Below are 19893 nucleotides of genomic sequence, written 5' to 3'. Positions count from 1 at the left end.
AGCAGGTGATGGGTTAGTGACTGGCACTGGTCCATGGACCATCACTTTGGGTAACAAAACTACAACTAAACTACAGAATCAAAGTATGGGAAAAGTTGATGAACCAAATACTTATTCTTTTTGTTTTAATTTTGTAAGTTTAACTGAAAAACTATTCTGAAACCATGCCTGTCCTTTTGTGACAGCATTATGGAAAACTGACATTGTAATGAATCACATTAACAACGTATTAATGATCACACTGCTTTTGGTGACAAATCCTTACATCTAATCATACTGCTTGTCAAGACTGTGGAATTGATGGTTTCAGTTATGTGAATGGTTTGCTAAGATGACAGAGGAAACCATACAGACAAGACTGAAATAAACCGGGAAAGGGAAAGAGAGGAATCTGCTAGCTGTAACAGTTTGAAGTGGCCTCTTATCCACTTCAAGTGCAGTGAACAACATGGGCTTAATTTTTCTCATTTCTCTGTATCCATGCATTTTACAAAATAGTGTAAACTGACCACTCCACATGCTAGACTGGACTGAATTCATATGTCTATAAATACTTACCCTGATACTCTGTTTGCAAACTCAATAATATCTTCCTTGGTCCTAGGGCCTCTATAGTTGTATGCCAAGTCACCTTTAAGCCTAAATAAAACCATATTAAAGATGGATGAATCAACATGTCAAACAAGAGATAACCAGGAGGAAAAGGTGTGTTTAATAAACATTTTAAGAACAAATTATTCCAATGTATTTCATAAGCACTATTGCGAGGAAGCAAAAAGTGGACAACTGAGTGGCTTTGAAGTGCTTCTCACAGTACCAGTTAGCTTTCAGCAAGGGCAAGAGTAAAGAGAGGAAAAGAATACCAGCCTCAATAGAAGACACTGGTGACATTACAAAGCATTAGCAGGTTCATAAACAAGATGAAGAATTCAACTTACAGCTTAATGGTTGGATAGCCTCGAACTCCAAATTCAGAGGCAATGCCTAAAGAAACAATAGCATAATTGACAATATAGAAGAGTACCTTTGCTTATCCCCTCTCTGAAATAGTTCACTGACACTTTTGTGGAAGCAATTACAGTACACTGCATCAATCAGACAAGTTATAACACTACTGAAGCACCTGAATTATGTTAGGAACATACTATGTGATGAAAAAACTTTTCACTTTGAAACATGTACTGCACATTTCCTTCCAGCTTTTTTTAAAATACATAAGATTGTTATTTTAATACAGAGTATTCAACAGTAAACTTACTAGAATAAGAAGTTGCATCCATCTTCCCAACTTTAACTGGAGAACCAATGCTTCCCATCTCTTTGCCAACTTCATTCCACACTGGCTCCAGTTTTTTGCAATGGCCACACCAAGGTGCATAGAACTAAGAGCAACCAAAAATAAAAAGTCAGAGGAGTAATTTAGAGCTGGGGAAGAGAATATGTGGCTCTTCAGATTATGTTCCAATCCAGTTTTCATCTTTAGCCAGCACAGTCAGGGATGATGAGAATTTTAGTGTGACTATGGTCCAAAACAAACTGCAGGAATAACTCAATTTGAAACCACTACAACTGCCCTGCCACAATGCTAGGGAATTCTGGGAACTGTAATTTTGAGCGACATTTAGCCTTCTCTGTCTGAGAGCACTAGTGCTGCAATAAACTACAATTCCCAGCATTCCCTAGCACTGAGTCAGGGCAGTTAAAGCAGTTTCAAACTGGATTATTTTGCAGTGTGATTTGGACTTATACCTGCAGGTCAAATGTTCCTTACCCTGCTTTATAGTGATTCTGTCACAAATGCATTTGGAACTTTCAGACAATTGCTATTTGGGACCTCTGCAAATTCAGCTTCCTTATTCCAGAAGACCCATCAGAAGTCAGAACAAGACCAAACAAGCTTTTCTATTATTACTTTTGTCCAACAAATAACAACTTCATTTTCTGTTAAAGTGTTCCTCCAGCAAGTTCAAGAAGAATAGTTTAGTTTTTATGTAATAACGATAGCGCTCTGGTCCACAGAGACTTCATTTTGGTGTCCTCAAAGTTCTATTCCAATGCACTTGCTTTTTAATTTCTACATGGAATCACTGAGAAAGGCTGTCAAGAAGAACAGAATGAGGTTTCCTTCACATGCAGAGGTGAAGCAACACACATTGCTTCATAAGCAGATAGAGCTGATTTTTTTTTCTTGAATGTTGATGTTGAAATGAGTATCCTGAACTATTGCTTGAACTTCGTAATGTCCTTGGTAAGTCAATTAAGTGAGTCTCATGGGAGGGCGGTGTTACTTTCTAGTTTGCATTGACTAGTTATGGTCTATTTTATGTTGACAAATGACAATGACAGGTGCCTTTGCCATGGATATCTTTATTATTAATAAATTCAGCTGTTCAACTTTACAACCTGTGTCATTACACTCTCTCCTCCTCTGATCTGAGCTTGTCAGTCTAACCCATTTGTGTGATTCGCAGAGACCACGAAGAAGAAGAAGAGGCTGGTCACCTGTAACTGTGTTTCTTTGAGTGGTCATCTGCAAATTCACACAAACCCACCCATCCTTCCCCTCAGTGTCCTGCTCACTTTGCTAGCCTTACTGTCGCACCTACGCAGCTCATTTGGAACTGGGGAAGAGCGGGACCATTGGGGGCTATATAGGGGTGGGTGAAGCTACCGCCCAAAAGTTGCAAAAAATTGCTAACTAACTTTTGCCCTGAGATTCTAGAAGTTTCCAAGCATTGCTGCGCAGGTGCACAATAACCCATTTGCGTGATTTGCAGAGACCACGAAGAAGAATTATAATTATTTTCTCAAATGTCAATAACTAATTCAGAAGTCAACATTATATAACTATAGTTGGGTTTATCGCCCACACCCTTCCTTCCACTACGTGCTTCATATCCTCAACTTTCAGAACTAGTCAATGTTCTTCTGCCAGGGAACATTGCCAGGAAAAAGGGAAGGTAATAACACCGATGTTCTTAGGCATGAGCTCACTTATCTGGACAGATGGGGATTATCACGTTTGCAAAAGTGCTATTCAACAGTACATTTTAAGGCCCAAATCTAAGTGTCAATCCTAATTAGAGAATGCTACATCAGTGAATTAGATTTACTTAAGGGGTGACTTAATACAGGTATACCTGAGTTAAAGAAGATGTTCCTAGCAATACTTCTTCAATAGAAACTTTAATACTAGAGGCAGAAAAAACATTGAAAGATAGGAAACATCCTATCACAAAAAAAGAACTGTAGTGTGAACATGTTTCAGCAGATGTTTTATTCTGAATTAAAAATATGAACATATAAAATGGTGGAGAGGAGGTTAGGTAAGCCTTGCATGAGTAAATAGGAAGACTTTAAACCTTCTAAGATCAAAGCTTCCAAAATGTATCCAGGTATGATTTTTCTTTTTCTTTCCTCAATCTCCACTTTTCCATTTTGCTGGCCAAATTTATAGATCAATCCTATTTTAATGTGTTAGGAGTGAACTGCTCTCCCCTTTTTTCTCTGTGTTCTGCTGTTCATATATGTTTCTGGAGGCAATTGGTGTTCACCTTGCCTGTTGGAGGCTGACACAGCTACAGTAAGTATAGCTAGAGAAGAATCCAATTCTGTCCCAGCTGAAGGTTTATTGCACTTTTTGCCAGCATCTGTGGCTGGCATCTTCAGAGAATGCTTGCCTGGAAAGCATTCTTTTCCAGGCAAGCATTCTCTGAAGATGCCAGCCACAGATGCTGGGAAACGTCAGGAAAAAACTCTTCTAGAATATGGCCACATAGCCTGAAAAACCCACAAAAAACTATGGATGCTGGCCATGAAAGCCTTCGACTTCACGTTTATTGCACTGTTTACTGCAGACATGCTGCCACTGAAAGCATGTTTCTCTAGGACCCTTTCATCATCTTCCTAATGCTGTTGCTGATTTAAAAAAAAGCTTTCAGCTAGAAACAACAAGGATGAAGGAAGGACTGAGCAGATATAAAAAGACTTTGTAAAGAGAAGCGTATTTCTCAGAGGCTTTGTTAACTGATATATACCCGTATTCAGCAATTAATTCAATGGGACTATTCTAGCTGAGACTAGCAAATGGGTTTAGGCATACTTTTCCTTAATATAGAAAACCTGTGAATGAATATATAAAATTTATGCCTGATTCATCAACTGAAATATTGATTCAACAAAGAAGCAGTTGTTTTTAATGCAACACTCAATCAAAGGGATTCAAGAAATTTAGAATTGGATGTTTCTTTAGCAATGTTGTGCATTACATTGGTCTCAAGAGATTATTTCAGAGTGCAGCAGAGTAGGTTATTTATGCACTATTTCTTATTACATGCAAGACCAACTGTACATGCAAGACTGCAAGTGCCAAACTGAAACGAGGTAATTCCTGGATTATCTCAACATACAAAGCTTATCTAGCTGTCAATAAAATTAAGGTTAGTATGTCAAGTTGCATTCTCTCAGCCTCGCAGGAAGGCAAAAGTAATCCCCCTCAGAATAATTCTTGCAAAGAAAACCCAGGGACAGGTTTGCCTTAGGGTTGCAATAAGTTGGATACTACTTGAAGGCATATGCCAACGAACAATAATGTATTTTTCTACCAAACAACACCACTTACCCATTACACAGCAATGTAAAGTCAAACCTTGTGTGCTATTAAAATTAATAAAACATCACTGTGCTTTATTTTAACTTAATTGTCTTCTGTGGGATATTAAGATAGGTGGAAGTGTGAATTATAGAAAATTTTAATAAAGTGAACTAATATAGAAATAAACAAAGACTAACCACTTTTAAGCTATCATACTTACATCTACAAGCCAGATGTCATCTTTACGGTTCTCTTTAAACCTAAGAAAGAAGTGTAACTAGTAAAGAAGGCTTCAGACAGAGGAATTTCTATGCTAGATATATAACTACATCTGATGGAGTGACCTGCAGTGGGCTATAGAATATCATGCCAAATAAATCTTATTAGTATGCTACCACATTCTTTATTAAGTCAGTATGGTGCAGTGATTTGAGTGTTGCACTATGACTCTGAAGACCAGAGTTTGAATCCCCACTTGGGCATGAAAACACACTGGATTACCTTGGGGAAGTCACACTTCTCTCAGCCCCAGAAGAAGGCAAAGGCAAACCTGCTCTGAACAAATCTTGCAAGAAAACCCTATGATAGCTTCACTTTAGGGTTGCCATTAGTTGAAAATGACTTGAAAGAACACAACAACAAAAGCACAAATACAACAGAGTATTAAAATATCTTAAAAAAGCAGAACCCATTCACATGTATACTTTTCTGCTGAGTTATATCATTTTCATTCCACAGTATCAGTATAATACTTAATTACCTAAGTAACTAGAAACTGTACAACAATAGTTAACACAAGACAAATACCGTATATAAATAATAATATTTATATCCCGCCTCTCCAATTCAATCGATGCAGCTTACAACATTAAACATAAGTTTAAAATGACAAAGACCTAGTCTAGCAGAGCTTAGTATGACTTTTTAATTATTATTTACTTCACCATTCAGTTATACATACAGTTCACACCAGGGTCCATTTCTCACCTTCACGGATATCAAAGCTTCTTTCTTCTGTATGCTTTGCACCAATTCAGTAAATGCCTTTTTAAACTAGACTATAAGTCAACCTCATGTATAAGTTGAGGGCAAGTTTTAGGGCCAAAATTTTAGATTTTGATATGACTCGTGGATAAGTCAAGGATAAAACTTAGAGGTATGTGACAAAGGGTGTAAAGGACAAGTTTTACTGTCTTCATACAGAAATGTCTTATTCAGATCCTTCTAAGCCCGATTCCTCTTGGCACTCCTTTGAGGAGAAGCATCAAAGAGGTGCTACCACTGCCATTTTCCCATCTAAGCAATCAAAAAGGCATCATGGTGGAATGAACCAAGGGGTTTGCTGCTTCGTTTGGGTGCTCCTGGGATGAACTAAGTTCTTTCCTTTCACCAATCAATTCAGAGAAGGGGAAAGGTTAAAATAATCGTACTTACATTGACCTGTGGATAAGTCGACTTAGTTTTATGGGGTCAATTTTTGACTAAAATTTCTAGACTTATACACAAGTATATACAGTTGACCCTGTCCATTTTTGCCCTTAAGCAGAGAGATAGATATGAAAAGGCCAAAGCATTTGGCTGCGATCAGGCTGGGACAGTGGCGACCACACAGCCTGCTCCCGAAGCGTGCCAGTCCCATGGTTCCAAACCAGCACCAGCAAGAGTTGGATTTAACCTGGATCATGGCACCACACTGCAGCCCGGGGCAGCTTCCAGCCACTTTGGCGGCATGTATAGTTTGAACACCACACCCCCAAAGTGGCCACAAAAGTGGTCCTTGCGTTTCAGGCCAAAGTCTTGTAAATAAGGCCACAAATGTTTTTACAGTATATATTCATGCATAAGTCTAGAAATTTTAGTAAAAAATTGACCCCAAAAAACATAGGTCGACTTATCCATGGGTCAATGTAAATACTATACTTTTATTAAAAAGGGAACCATCCCCTGGTGAAAGGTAAGAGTGCAATCTGTCCTGGAAGCACTGACCTCCCTCTGCTCTCTCTTCTGTCCAGCCTTTAGTGTGAGCTAAAACAGTTATGCCTGCCATAATTTTGTACTTTCTTTGTCATTATTTCCTTTGCTTCATCATTCTTTGTTGCAGGTCCCTAAGTTTACCCTTGATGTATCCAAGAGTCATAACAAAATCCATAATTTTGTCCCCCAAACCTGCCCTCAATTTATACAAGGGATTGACTTATAGTCAAGTATACACAGCAGTCTGCAAGAAAAAAATTCACTAGCTTGGTAAGAGCTGACAGATGAAAACCAGGAAGCTGCAGCCCTCCTCGATTTGGCCATTGCATTTCTATGTAGGGCATGAAGGAGAAAGCTTTCTTCTAGTGCTTTACTTGGTTTATGTTGGGCACAAAGGGGAACTGGGCATTCTATTCTGTTCTCCCCCATTTTACACAGACAATTAATTCCTGTCCGTGGAAATCAAGCAAAAACTTAAACTACCATAAATTGACCTAAACATTTCAAAATTTGTTTTTACCCTACAAAGCTTTTGTTTCTATATCTTAGGAATATGTAAAGATCTTCAAAAACTTGGGCAAAATCTAAAGGTGGCACATCTTCTAGTCTCTTGCATTCTCTGTCATTCTTCAAGAGGTTTTGTTTCATTTCTTTAAAACCAAGGCCACTTCCACTAACTGATTGGGGCAAAAAGCTTCTGGGCAGACAAGCTGTGCCAACTGATAAATGAGGTCTTCCAGAGAAGGGAAACATTAAGTAGTTCACCGAAGAAGGAGTGAAAGTGAGACTAATCCTGTCTGAGATCCTGTGCTTTCTCCCCTTGATAATTTTCTTCTTTGTGATCCTTGGGGGTTCTAAAATGGTTGGTGATAATTAGTAACATTCAGTAATAGAAAAGTAAGAAAGTTTGTTCAGAAGAGTTAGCTAACTGCAGACTTCTCCTCTCTGTGGAACTACAATTAGTCCTTGGATGCCAGGCAGTCTAGGTCTAGGTAGTTTGGTCATTTCTAATGCCACAGCAGTCAAAATAAAAACATCAAGGAAATGATAATGTGCAGTCTAACAATTTAGATAATATAAAGTAAGGTATCTGCCTGATTCAAACTGGTATTCCATCAGCAAGATGGAAAATAGTATTACTGTAATCCATAAAAACTACATCTTTGTTTCAATGTTCCTGATCCATAACAAAGTCCATTTAAACTGTGTGCTATATTTGAAAATTATGGCCTGTTACAGACTGCCAAAATAAAGCTGCTTCGGGTCTCTTTGGAGGTACTGTATGCTATTTAAATGATGCATGGGTCCTAAGAATCCGGAAGCTGCACCAAAGCTGCACTCCAGTGCTTAGGAATGGAGTGTGGCTTTGGTGCGACCTCTGGACTCTTAGGACCCATGCATCATTTAAATAGCATATCTCCAAAGAGACCCGAAGCAGCTTTATTTTGGCAGTCTGTAACAGGCCTATGAGACAAAGGAGTCTCAGTTTGGACACTATACATCTCAACATCCAATGAGTTTCTTAACAAAGTTCTCAGAGGTGGTGTTGAAGAGCCAGGCTTATTAATTCTATGATGTGTCAATATGCAAAATAAAGAGACTGTGCTGTTAATAGCACCCCTCTCCCTTTCCTTTGGTAGCAGGTTCTTCCATGAATAACTGTGTAAAATCTGTGATGGGCTGTGTGTGGAAGTTTTGCTTGCAGTGACATAACTATATTGAATATCTTAGCTTTCTTCAGCCTATGCATCTCTGTTACAGAATATTTCTAAAGTGAAAATCTAGCAGGCCTAATTTTCAGAAATATATGCGTATTTAATACATCTCAAACTGCTTATTTTAAAGTGTGTTAGCTTTATTGTTGCTCTGTACCTTCAAGCCGTTCCCAACTTACGGTGACCCTAAGGTGGGTTCTATCAGAGGTTTTCTTGGCAAGTTTCTTCAGAAGAGATTTGCCACTGCCATCCTGAGAGAGAGTGACTTGTCCAAGGTCATCCGGTGGGTTCTACATGGCCAAGCCAGAACTTAAACTCTGGTCTCCATAGTCCAATGCTCAAACCCCTACACAATGCTAGCTTTAAGCAGTATTTTACAGAGTAATAAACTTTATAAGCCAAACAAAGCTTCTGAAGCAGCAAGCTAAATGGAAATTTTTGTGCAATGCTTCTGTTGTTTCAACACAGAGATTGCTGCAACCTCTCAGTAGAACTAAGAGGGAGAACAAGAATTATAACATTTTAGTCATCCTGAGACTATGCAACAACCTCATGGACAGAATATATATTTAATTTTTGTATAGTGCCTAGCTGTGTTTTGAATACTAGTATTAGTACAGGTAGAGTCTCAACTATCTAAAATACCTGGGACTAGAAGTATTTTGGATTTCAGGTTTTGGAATATTTGCATATACATAATGAAATATCTTGGAGGTGGGATGCATGTCTAAACATGAAATTCATTTATGTTTCGTGTACATAATACACATAGCCTAAGGAATGTTATACATAGCATTTTTATACTTCTGAGCATAAAAGAAGGTTTGTGTGTACACTGAACCATCAGAAAGCAAAGGTGTCACTATCTCAGCCAACCATGTGGACAATTTTGGATTGATTGTGCAATATTTTGGATTTTGGAGCTCCATATATGGAATAATAATTTTGTATTACTATAAATAGTCGTGATAGTATACACATAATGAAATTCACATTCATATTTCCCACTGTGTTCATGAGATACTCATTTCTTTTATATTTTAGGACAACTCCGGTAAATGTTAAAATAGCATAATTATCACTTGCCCTCATTAGCTGTAACATTCCTATGCAAGACAAGTATGATGTATGAAGTACATCAGTGAGTCAAGTTACAGAAAAATCACTTCTATATACACTAAAAAGAAAAGGTGGGCTATGGTAGGTGTTATAGGGTTATACCACACGCACAAGGTAGGACTACATTCCCTATAGGGAAGAGCCACATGGTACTTTTTGCTTCATGTGCCCCCTAACATCTCCCTTAGAGACATCCCGGGAAAGTAACTGTAAAATAAAAATTGGAGGGCCCAGGGGAACCACATACACCTCACATTCTAATATAAAGGAATTTTTCTAAAGGCATAATGTGCAAAAGAAACACTGCATACTTACGAGTCATCTAAGTCTTCCACATAAGATGCATCTACAACAAGTATAAATGCAGCAGCTACCAAAAGAAAAAGGAATAGAAGAGGAAAAAACAGAGTAAGTTCTGGTCTATACAACAGAGAGTTACAGGTACCAATATACTTCCCCAAGCAGTCTACTTTGCAACTGTCCTCCATATGCATCCAAACCAACTTGGAGAACCTATTGACTACATATATTGTCAGACTGCAGTACCAATGAGCCTCAGCCAGTGCAACCAATGATCTGGAAGACCATAAGTTTACCTGCCCTTGTTTAAAGCACCACTGATTTCTAATATACATCTAAAAAGGTTCCATGTGGTTTTACACTTTAGAAGATTTTGGTTCTTCCTTGTCCTCATTTCTATGAATAGTTATCCTACTTTTCTAACAGATACCCACATAAAGAGCACACAAGTGGTCAGATTCAGAACATATAACACACACACTTCTGCTGTGAAGAAAGACAAACAGATGAGGCTTAAACTGCAAACTCTACCAGTAACAGTAAAGACTGGATCACTGTCCCCAAACATTAACATCGCTGTGCCTACAGGAACACTGCAGGTGGACAAAGACAACTTCTCAGAAAGAAAGTAAATGCGATAAAATTTCACTTGTTCACTTGTAACAGTTTCCATGAAGAAAACAACAAAACCCAAATAAAAATTAAAACCCCAACCAGAACAAGGACAAGCATCTGCCAGTTGACTTTGGATGGCCCTGTCAGATATTTTCTCCCCCTCCCAATGCTGTCAAAAAAGAATAACCAAGCAAGCATTGCTTCAGTCATTCTACCAGGAGGAGCAGGAAAAATGACTTGGGGCCTGAACAGACAGGCCAAAATAAAGCTGCTTCAGGTCACTTTGGAGGTATGTTGTTTAAATGATGCATGCGTCCTAAGAGGCCAGAAGCCGCACCAAAGCCATGCTCCAGTCCTAAGGATTGGAGCACAGTTTTGACACATCTTCTGGCCTCTTAAGATATGTGTGTCATTTAAACAGCATACCTCCAAAGTGACTCAAAGCAGCTTTATTTTGGCCTGTCTGTTTGGTCCCTTGCGCTACTACTAGCTGAATCTTTTCATCTGTATCTGCTATCCAGAGACAGAGGGTAGATAAACAAGAAGAGTCAGTGGCTACTCTTCTTGTTGGCTTACATTCTCCTTTTGGGGAATACAGCAAGAGAGATTGGGGACTGATAGAACTAGCCACGGACTTTACATAATGGCAAGAGCTATGACTGCAAACAGCAGCCCTCACAACGTCAGATCTGCTTTTTCTCTCAGGGAGGCTCTATCTGGCCATTCATTCTTTTTTCCTCTAGGCAGCACAGTGGAAAGGATTAGGCCCAGCTTCACTATCCAGAATGAGTATTAATAATAATAATAATAATAATAATAATAATAATAAATGTATTTCTGTCCTGCTTTTCTGTTAACAACAATCAAAGTGGCTTACAATAAAAGCAATTCGATATACAATATAAAGTAACATATATCACATAGACTCCTTTGCTTCCCTCTCTTGCTCTCTCTGGATGGCAGAGCAGAGAGGACTGGATCCATTGGGCCAGATCCTCTTTCTGTTAAACCATGGAGGGAAGGCACATCCCAGAGAGAGAGAGAGAGAGAGAGAGGTAGAACAAGACCACTGAGTGTTCCTCATGTTCCACATGTTCATTCTGAGGAACTCTTACCTTTTCAAACCATTTGTGCCTTTTGTGGGAGAGAGAACCAACCCATGCAGGAGGAGTGAAAACACAGGCATAATAATTCGCTACTGAAAAGCACTATACAAGTGCCCTGAGAGAGAACATGTCTACTCCGCTTGTAGGCCAAGGGATACTTTTTGGCTCTTGGGATGCTTCTTCCAGAGGTCCCACCAGCCCCAACCACCATGGCCAACGGTAAAGAACTGGAGGAGGTCGCTGCAACCCTAGGTTAATAATATTTGGGGGGAACAAGGGTTTGGGGGGCCTTCTGCTCCATGGCAAGGCGGCAAGCCCCCCTTTTTTCTCTCCAGATGTTTTGGACTTCTCTACCCAGAATCCCTGACCCATTGGCCAAGGAGGAGGAGTTCCCCCAAAAAATCTGGTCCTCCTCTGTTGGGGGGGGTTTGACTACACCTCCCAGAAGCCACCAACACCTTGGTCAGTGGTCAGGGATTCTGGGAGCTGAAGTCCAAAGTCACCTGGGGGGCCAGGAGCACAATGTGGGGATCCCTGGTGAAGGTGGGCTGAGAGGCTTCTGGGAGCTGTAGTCCAAAACACCTTGGAGCAGCAGAGTTTGGGGACCCCTGAGACTGGAGAGAGAGAGAGAGAGAGAGGGCTCCTTAAGAGCAAGGGATGAGGGTGCCATTTCTTTCTTTCTTTCCTTCCTCCCAATCCCCTTTCAGCCCTCCTCTCCCTCTGACACACACATACCTGCTGCTGCCCACAGGAGGCTCCCATGCCCTGCCCTCCTCCTCCTCCCAGCCGCTGCCATGGTACTGAAGGGCAGCCGCTGGACCCAGAGAAGAGCCACAGCCGGAAAGGGAAGCCCCAAACCCCTCCTCCTCCTCCTCCTCCTCCGTCACCGCGCGCCTCGGCCGCTCCACACGGAGCATGCGCAGAGCAGAGCGGCGGCTGAAGCGATTGTTGCCTCGCGGGTTCGAAAGTGGGAGGGGCGGTTGCCAGGCAACGCTCTGCGCGGGGGCAACGGTTTCCCTCCTCCTCCTCCTCCTAAGAATCTTTTTCTTCGTTCTCTGAGCCTTTTGTCTGTGAGGCGAAAGGGAGGCCTTCTCTTGTCGCCTAATAAGAAGACCTTGGAATACATTTCATTGAGACCCTCCTGAGTGCGCCAAATGCTACACCAATAATGCACCTTTTTTCACCACTTTAACTGCCCAGGCGACATTCCTATATATATATATATATGTGTGTGTGTGTGTGTGTGTGTGTATAACGTGTGTGTATATATAACATATATATTTTTGTAATATATATATATATATATATATGTGTGTGTGTGTGTATATATATATATATATAATTATATATATATATATATATATATAATTTTTTTACATTGTAAGCCTGAGGAACCATCTAATTAAATAATAATAATAATAATAATTGGAATTATTATTGTTATTATATGTTAAAATTATTTTTAAATAAATAAAATAAAAATTATATTTTAAAATTATAATTGTATTATTTTATTATTGTTGTTGTTCTTGTTGTTACAATTCAGCCTTTAGGGCTGAAGGGCGGGTATAAAATACTGTAAATAAATAAATTTGTAGTTTTGTGAGGCAGCTGTGGTGCCACCGCTTTTTTTTTGTTGGACAGACCCTGTAAAAACTACAAATCCCTCCATCCCATAGCACGGAGCCACAGCGCTTGAAAGTGGCGTTGAGCTGCGTTATTTCTATAATTACTGCATTATGTATGTCTCCCTGTGAGACTTTGGGTGCATCTTCTGCACTGTAGAAGTAATGGAGGCTGACACCCCTTTAAGTGCTGTAGCTCCACCTTGTGGAATCCAGGGATATGTAGTTTGACATGGTCTTTGGTCTTTTCTGGCAGAGTGCAGATGCCTCAGCAAACTACAAATCCTAATATTCTAAGCGGTGCTGGGTGACCTAACCACAAAGGAGGCCAAGGCACTGCAAAATGTAGGACATTTGAGGAAAATGTAGGGTATTGCAAAAAAAACTACAACAACAACACTGAAAACACTAAAAATAAATGTACAGTAAATGCATGTTTCTTTGTCATGCTGAAAATGGAGGACATTTTGAAATTCCTCCTGGACAGAAGACTGAAAGGTGGATGTCCGTTCGCCCTGTGTAAGATTAAGCCCTGAGAGTAAAAGGGGTGTAAAAGAAACTACCAGTACATTATTTCTAAAGTGTGGATACACTCTTGGACAGACCCAGAGAACTGGCTGCCTCAGGCAGGGCAGCTAATGATGTCCAACCACCACCAAATGAAGATGCATAGTACCCAAACCTGCCAATTTATTTGGACCCATAAACCTGAAAATCTTACCCAAACCTCTTCTTATTCCTAAAAGTATAAGAGGTTGAGTTGATGCCTTTTTGTTGTTAACCTCCCTCGAGTCAATCTCGACTCATGGCGACCCTGCGAATGAGATTACCTGTCCTCCACTACTTTTCTTAGTTTCATATCCATGACCTGCTTCATGGCGTCCATCCATATAGTGCAGCGATTCCCAAACTTTGGTCCTCCAGATGGTTTGAACTTCAACTCCCAGAAGTCTTAGACACCTTGGCCAACAGGCAGGAATTCTGGGAGCTGAAATATCTGGAGGACCAAAGTTTGGGGATCACTGTGTGGTCTTCCTCTCTTTTTCGTTCTTTCCACATTCTCTAGCATTATGGTCTTTTCTAATGAGTCGTGCCGTGCCATAATATGGCCAAAGTATGACAGCTTTAGTTTAATCATCTTGGCTTCCAGGGAGATCTCAGGCTTGATCTGCTCTAAGACCTTTTCGAGCCAACCCAAATTTGCCTGAGGCAATTGCCTCAACCCACCTAATGGTTTGCCTAAGCATCAGAACTCTTTCTTCCTCTTTATGAAGTTACTTAGGGCCCAAACAGACAGGCCAAAATAAAGCTGTTTCGGGTCACTTTGGAGGTATGCTTTGGAGGCATCTTAAAAGGCCACAAGCTGTGCCAAAGCTGCACACTTGTCCTTAGGACTGGAGTGTGGCTTTGGCATGGTTTCCAGCCTCTTAGGACACATGCATCATTTAAACAGCATACCTCCAAAGTGACCAGAAGCAGCTTTATTTTGACCTGTCTTTTCAGGCCCTAAGGCAAGGAGAGTTATGTCTTATGTGAAGAGGTAATTTCCAAGTGGTTCATAGTTCATTATATTCTATCCCCCTTATAACAACATCATGTAGTTGGTCATAGAATCAAAGAGTCATAGAGTTGGAAGAGACCACAAGGCTCAACCAGTCCAACCCCATTCTGCCATGCCTCACAATCAAAGCACCCCTGTCAAATGGACATCCAGTCTCCGTTTAAGGAGACTCCACCGCACTCCAAGGGAGTGTGTTCCACTATCGAACAACTTTTATTGTCAAGAAGTTCCTCCTAATATTTAGGGGAAATCTCTTTTCCTGTAGCTTGCATGCATTGTTCTGGGTCCTATTCCCTGGAGTAGAAAACAAGCTTGTTGTGTGCCTTCATGTTGTTTCTGATTTATGGCAACCCTAAGGCAAACCTACCATGTGGTTTTCTGGATTTGAGAGTGTGTGACTCATCCAAGGTCACCCAGTGGGTTACCATGTCTGAGTAGGGAATCAACCATGGGTCTCCAGAGTCATAGTCCAGTGCTCAAACCACTACACCACACTGGCTTTATGCAGTATTTTATGGAGTAATAAATAAACTTTATTTTTATACTCCAACACTCAAACCACACCACACACTGGCTGTGAAAACCATATTGAGGGATAGAGGGTAAGATCACTGTACTTTTCATTCCCTCCAAAATATGCTACATTTGCACTCTAATTCAATGGAATATGTGTTCTATAGGCTATATTTTCATAGTCCTAGCCTTTTTCTGATTTCTTGACTGCAGTCTCTGTTCTGGTCAATATTTGATCCAAGGATTGGGAACTCTTGACTATTTCAATTTTCTCATTATCTAGGATGAATTCTTGTAGATCTTCCATGGTCATTATTTTTGTTTTCTTTATGTTCAGCATTAAGCCTACCTTGGCACTTTCCTCCTTAACCTTCTTCAGTAATTGCTCCAGGTCCTTGTTGGTTTCTGCTAGTAGTTATGTGTCATCTGTGTATCTTAAGTTGTTTATGTTCCATATCCTGATCTTCACTCCTTCTCCCTCTGTGTCTAAGCATCCTCTGTGTACAATATTTTCTGCATGCAGAGTGAATAAATAGAGTAATAGTATGCAACCTTGCCCAGCCCCTTTGCCAATGAAAAACTATTCTGTTTCTCCATCTGTTCTGATGACAGCCTCTTGCTATGCATCAGGATAATCAGATGTTGTGGCACTGCCATTCCTCTAAGAGCAAGCCACAGATTTTCATGATCTATTCAGTCAAAGGTTTTGCTATAATCTACTGTATAAGTAACATGCAGATTGTTTTCTAAAATTCTCTGGTGCACTCCATTATTCATTGTATGTTTGCAATGTGATCACTCATGCCTTTTCCTTTCTTGAATCCAACTTGCACCTCTAGGATTTCTTGCTCTATTTCTGTTGTAGGAGTCTTTGCTGCAGAATTTTGAGATTCCGTAGAATAGTGCCAGGTTATTGTATACCATTTTTCCTTGATGTGTCAGGGATTCTTTGTACCCACTGGCTACATTTTTGTTTGTTTCTTTACTAGAAACTCACCTGGGGCTGGTTTGTGGATCAGCACCAGTCTCTGGACCACTCTGTGCAGCACTAGTATGGTGTATTGTTTGTAAAATGCCAAAACATTTATTTGACAGGAAAGCTAATACAAGGTACACACGACAGTACAACAGTACAATTTCTCTCAAAGGCAAGATAACAGATGAAGCGAGAATTCAGTGAAACACCTAGCTAGGTTTCTTGTTTTGTCCCCATCACTGGAGATAGGTGCTTAAAACAGATGCAATTTACCAAACAAGTTTTAGCTTGTCTTGGTATTGTTTAGAACAAAATCCTTCAGCAGAAAGTTTGAGATACATGATGAAAGGTCACTTGTTCATTTTGAGTATGCCTGTATTCCAGGCTGCCAGGATGACTCCCTCAATGATCTATTAAACAGTGTTTCAGTAAAATGCTCAAACTGAGGAGGGGAAGATTGCAAAATTTGTAGGAAAAGATAAATGGAGGGAGGAAATCTTGCAGCTGTCTTCAGCACAATGATATCTCAAATAGATTAATTCACACTACAGTTGTAGTCACGATTTTCTCATCTCTGGGCTATAGACATAACAGTAGTTCATTCCTTTCTGCTGTACTTTGTAATCACAAAAATGTTATCTACTGATTTCTCCCTCCAATATAATTCAGTTTGACTGTTTATCCAGCCAGCTATCAGCCATCTATATTTTCCATCTATTAATTTACAGTAAGTCACATTTATAAATTAAGTGAATGATGTTCAGAGTAGTATGATAAATTCTAAACCAAGTCATTACAGAAGAAATGCATTTTGTACATTATTCAACTAGTTTTACTCTATAACTTACTGTCTTTGTTTCTTCATTTTTTTATGTTGGAGTGACATCTTGTGGCAATACATGGATAGCAACAAAAATGTTTTCCTTCTGGTGTTTTGTTTTGTTTTGAGTGGGTCTGTTTTCTAGATACTGAGTCACCCACATGAGACAGACATGATTTTCCTGGTCCTCTGACTTCAGTGTATGCACTGTAAAATACAAATGGTTTGAGTGCTGGATTAGGATACCAGGAGATCAGGGTTCAGATACCTACTCAGCCATGGAAACCTACTGCATGAACTTAGTCAAGTCACACTGTCCAACCCACATAGAATGACAAACCTCCTCTGAAGGAATCTTGTTAAGAAAAGAGTATGATAAAATCACCATAAACTGGAGTTGACTTGAAGTAATAACAGCAGCAACACTATCAGAAGAAGGCAAATGCAAAGCCCTTCTGAGCAAATCTTGCCAAAAAATCCACCTGTGATAGGGTCACAATAAATCGGGGGGGAATTGAGCACACACAACAACAATGGAGAGGTTTTAAGTAACAATAACTTATAACATTGCATATTATAAACCATTATACTTTTCATTGAAATAGTAGTGAAAAGATTGAGGGGGACAAATTTTAGTCAGGTTATTTTAGCCTATTTTCCATTTCTACATTCACATCTTTATGACCTTCATGATAAATTGTGCATTTAATTTTCAAATATATATGTACAGTGAGCTCTTGGTATCCACTGGGGTTTGGTTCCAGGACACCCTGTGGATACCAAAATTAGTGGATGCTCAAGTCCAATTAAATACAATGTCGAGATGGTTTGAATCTGTGGATAAGGAATCTGTGGATATAGAGGGCTGGCCTATTGAATTTAAGCATTACAGAAATTCACCAGTAAAAGAGTATTTCTGTCATATTAGGACAGACAATCTGTCCCATCCAAAGTGCAAATGGACTTGTATCAGAAAGACAGAATGGAAATTCCAACAGCTTCCTCCCTCCCTCCCTTCCTGTTTTGATGTGTGTGTGTGTGTGTGTGTGTGTGTTGTATTAATTTTGCCATCCTTAAGTATTTCAGTTGCAGACCTGATGTCCATCCCTACCTTCCATGCCAGGACCATGTCTGAAAACAGGTAAAGTTTTGATCCTGTGGATTCAAAGACTCTCCTGATTTCCCCACCTTTATATGCTCAACCTGTGTTGGAGTTCTCACAAAGAGGAAAGTTGCTCAAAGGTTTCCATAATGAGGACAGGAGTAGCATCCAAGTTTGGATCCACCCTTTTGGTACTGCAACACTTTCTTCACCTTTAGACATCAGTTTTATACAGGAATCATAGTACTGCAATATAAGATTGCTTTATAAAAAGTGGATTAGAATGTTTATCCAATTAATTATAATATAAATAGCAATAGCAAGTACATTTCTATACCGCTTATCAGTGCACTTAGCACTCCTTAAGTGGTTTACAATGTGTAAGCTAATTTCCCCCAACAAGCTGGGTACTCATTTTAGCGACCTCAGAAGGATGCAAGCATGAGTTGATCTTGAGCCCTTGGCTGGAATTGTACTCCCAACCTTGTGGTTTGTGAGTGAGTGATTGCAGTACAGACATGTAACCACTGTGCCACCAGGGCTCCTAAATGTAGCTGAACTGCAATTTTTATTTCCCTAGTCTAGCAAAGAAAGAAAGCTTGTTTTGTTTTGTGTGTTTTTTTTTAAAATATCTATTTGTTCCAGGCATTTATTTGTTTCTGAATTCACCAGGACCTCCAAAGTTATGCACAACACTAAAAACATTAAATAAGTATTTAAAAATAAATTTAAAACAGTCTAAATGCCTTTTTAAAACTAGATAAATAGGGTTGTTGTTTTTTATTTGAAGAGCCAAAAGCCATACAAAACTGCAGTTTTTGCTGCTTGTTGGAAACTCGGAATGGAGCCACTCTGACCTCCCTCAGGAGGTAGTTCCACAGTCAGGATGCTGCAACAGAGAAGACCTGATCACATGTACTCAGCCAGTCTAGAAAACCACTCTCACAGTCTGTGGGACATGGAAGAGGGCCTCCAATAATGATCTTATATTCTGGGAAGGCTCACTTGAGAGGAGGTAATCTTTCAGATGTCCTAGCCCCAAGCTGTGGTTAGAGCCTTATCACATTAGTAAAGAAAGACAAAATAGAGCGGGAGAGTACATGCTTTCTCCATGCCTCTCTACATGCCCTCATAGCACTTCCATTCTCCTTCCAGAGGGAGATAGTCATAAAAGCATGTCTTTTGTCAAATTGATTTTTCCAGTACAACAAAAAGCACACTTTTATAACAGTCTCCCTTGGGAAAAGAATGGAAGTGCTCTGACATCATGCAGAGAGGCACAGAGAAAGTCAGTACTGTCCAGTTCTGTTTCTTCTTCCTTGTCTAATGTAATAAGGCTCTTCATAATGTTGCAGAATTCTATACTGATGGTTTCCTTTTCATGTCAAAATAAGAAAATAACAAGTGGAAAGGTGTTCACCAAAAATTCACACATACAAGACAAACATTCTTAAAACTCTGTGGCCTTCAGGCTCATTTTAGATGATGAATTTCATTCATAAGGGTGAGAAATCCCAATATATGAAATTTGGTTTATTAAATGAACATGTAATCAAGTTGCTTCTTTTCTATCTCCAAAATCTGGTTTAGCTCTCTGTAGTACAAAAAAAGATCCTAAGCTGGCAGTAGTAAACCTATAGGGGAAAATTGAAACTTCCTCAATCATATTTCAGGCTATAATAGCATCTTGAGGAAGTAATGGAAATTCCTTAAATAAAATAAATCAAGCTGTTTTAACCCCAGGTGATGGGAATGGAATAGACATTTGCATCTGATTAATTATAACTGCTGTCTCCGGTCCAATGCTGAATAATGTTAACCAGAACTCTTAATATGTGTTACTTCTGCAAAAGATTTGCCTGTCAGTAAACTT

At 39.6% G+C, this 19893-nt stretch overlaps 1 protein-coding gene across 1 annotated transcript in view; it reads right to left on the bottom strand.

Annotated features, from left to right (window-relative positions):
• The window catches only part of TMX3 (thioredoxin related transmembrane protein 3), a 36932-nt gene extending 24647 nt beyond the window's left edge, over window positions 1-12285 (bottom strand). Inside the window, 6 exon segments of the mRNA XM_042464043.1 lie at window positions 559-639; window positions 939-984; window positions 1259-1382; window positions 4815-4854; window positions 9718-9772; window positions 12159-12285. Coding sequence (XP_042319977.1) covers window positions 559-639; window positions 939-984; window positions 1259-1382; window positions 4815-4854; window positions 9718-9772; window positions 12159-12219 — 407 coding nt within the window. The 5' untranslated portion in view covers window positions 12220-12285.
• Window positions 12286-19893: the final 7608 nt, after the last annotated feature.

Source organism: Sceloporus undulatus, chromosome 4, assembly GCF_019175285.1.
Source record: "Sceloporus undulatus isolate JIND9_A2432 ecotype Alabama chromosome 4, SceUnd_v1.1, whole genome shotgun sequence".
Lineage (NCBI taxonomy): Eukaryota > Metazoa > Chordata > Lepidosauria > Squamata > Phrynosomatidae > Sceloporus > Sceloporus undulatus.
Note: the sequence above shows the minus strand (reverse complement) of the source record. Positions and strands in the feature narration are given on the sequence as shown.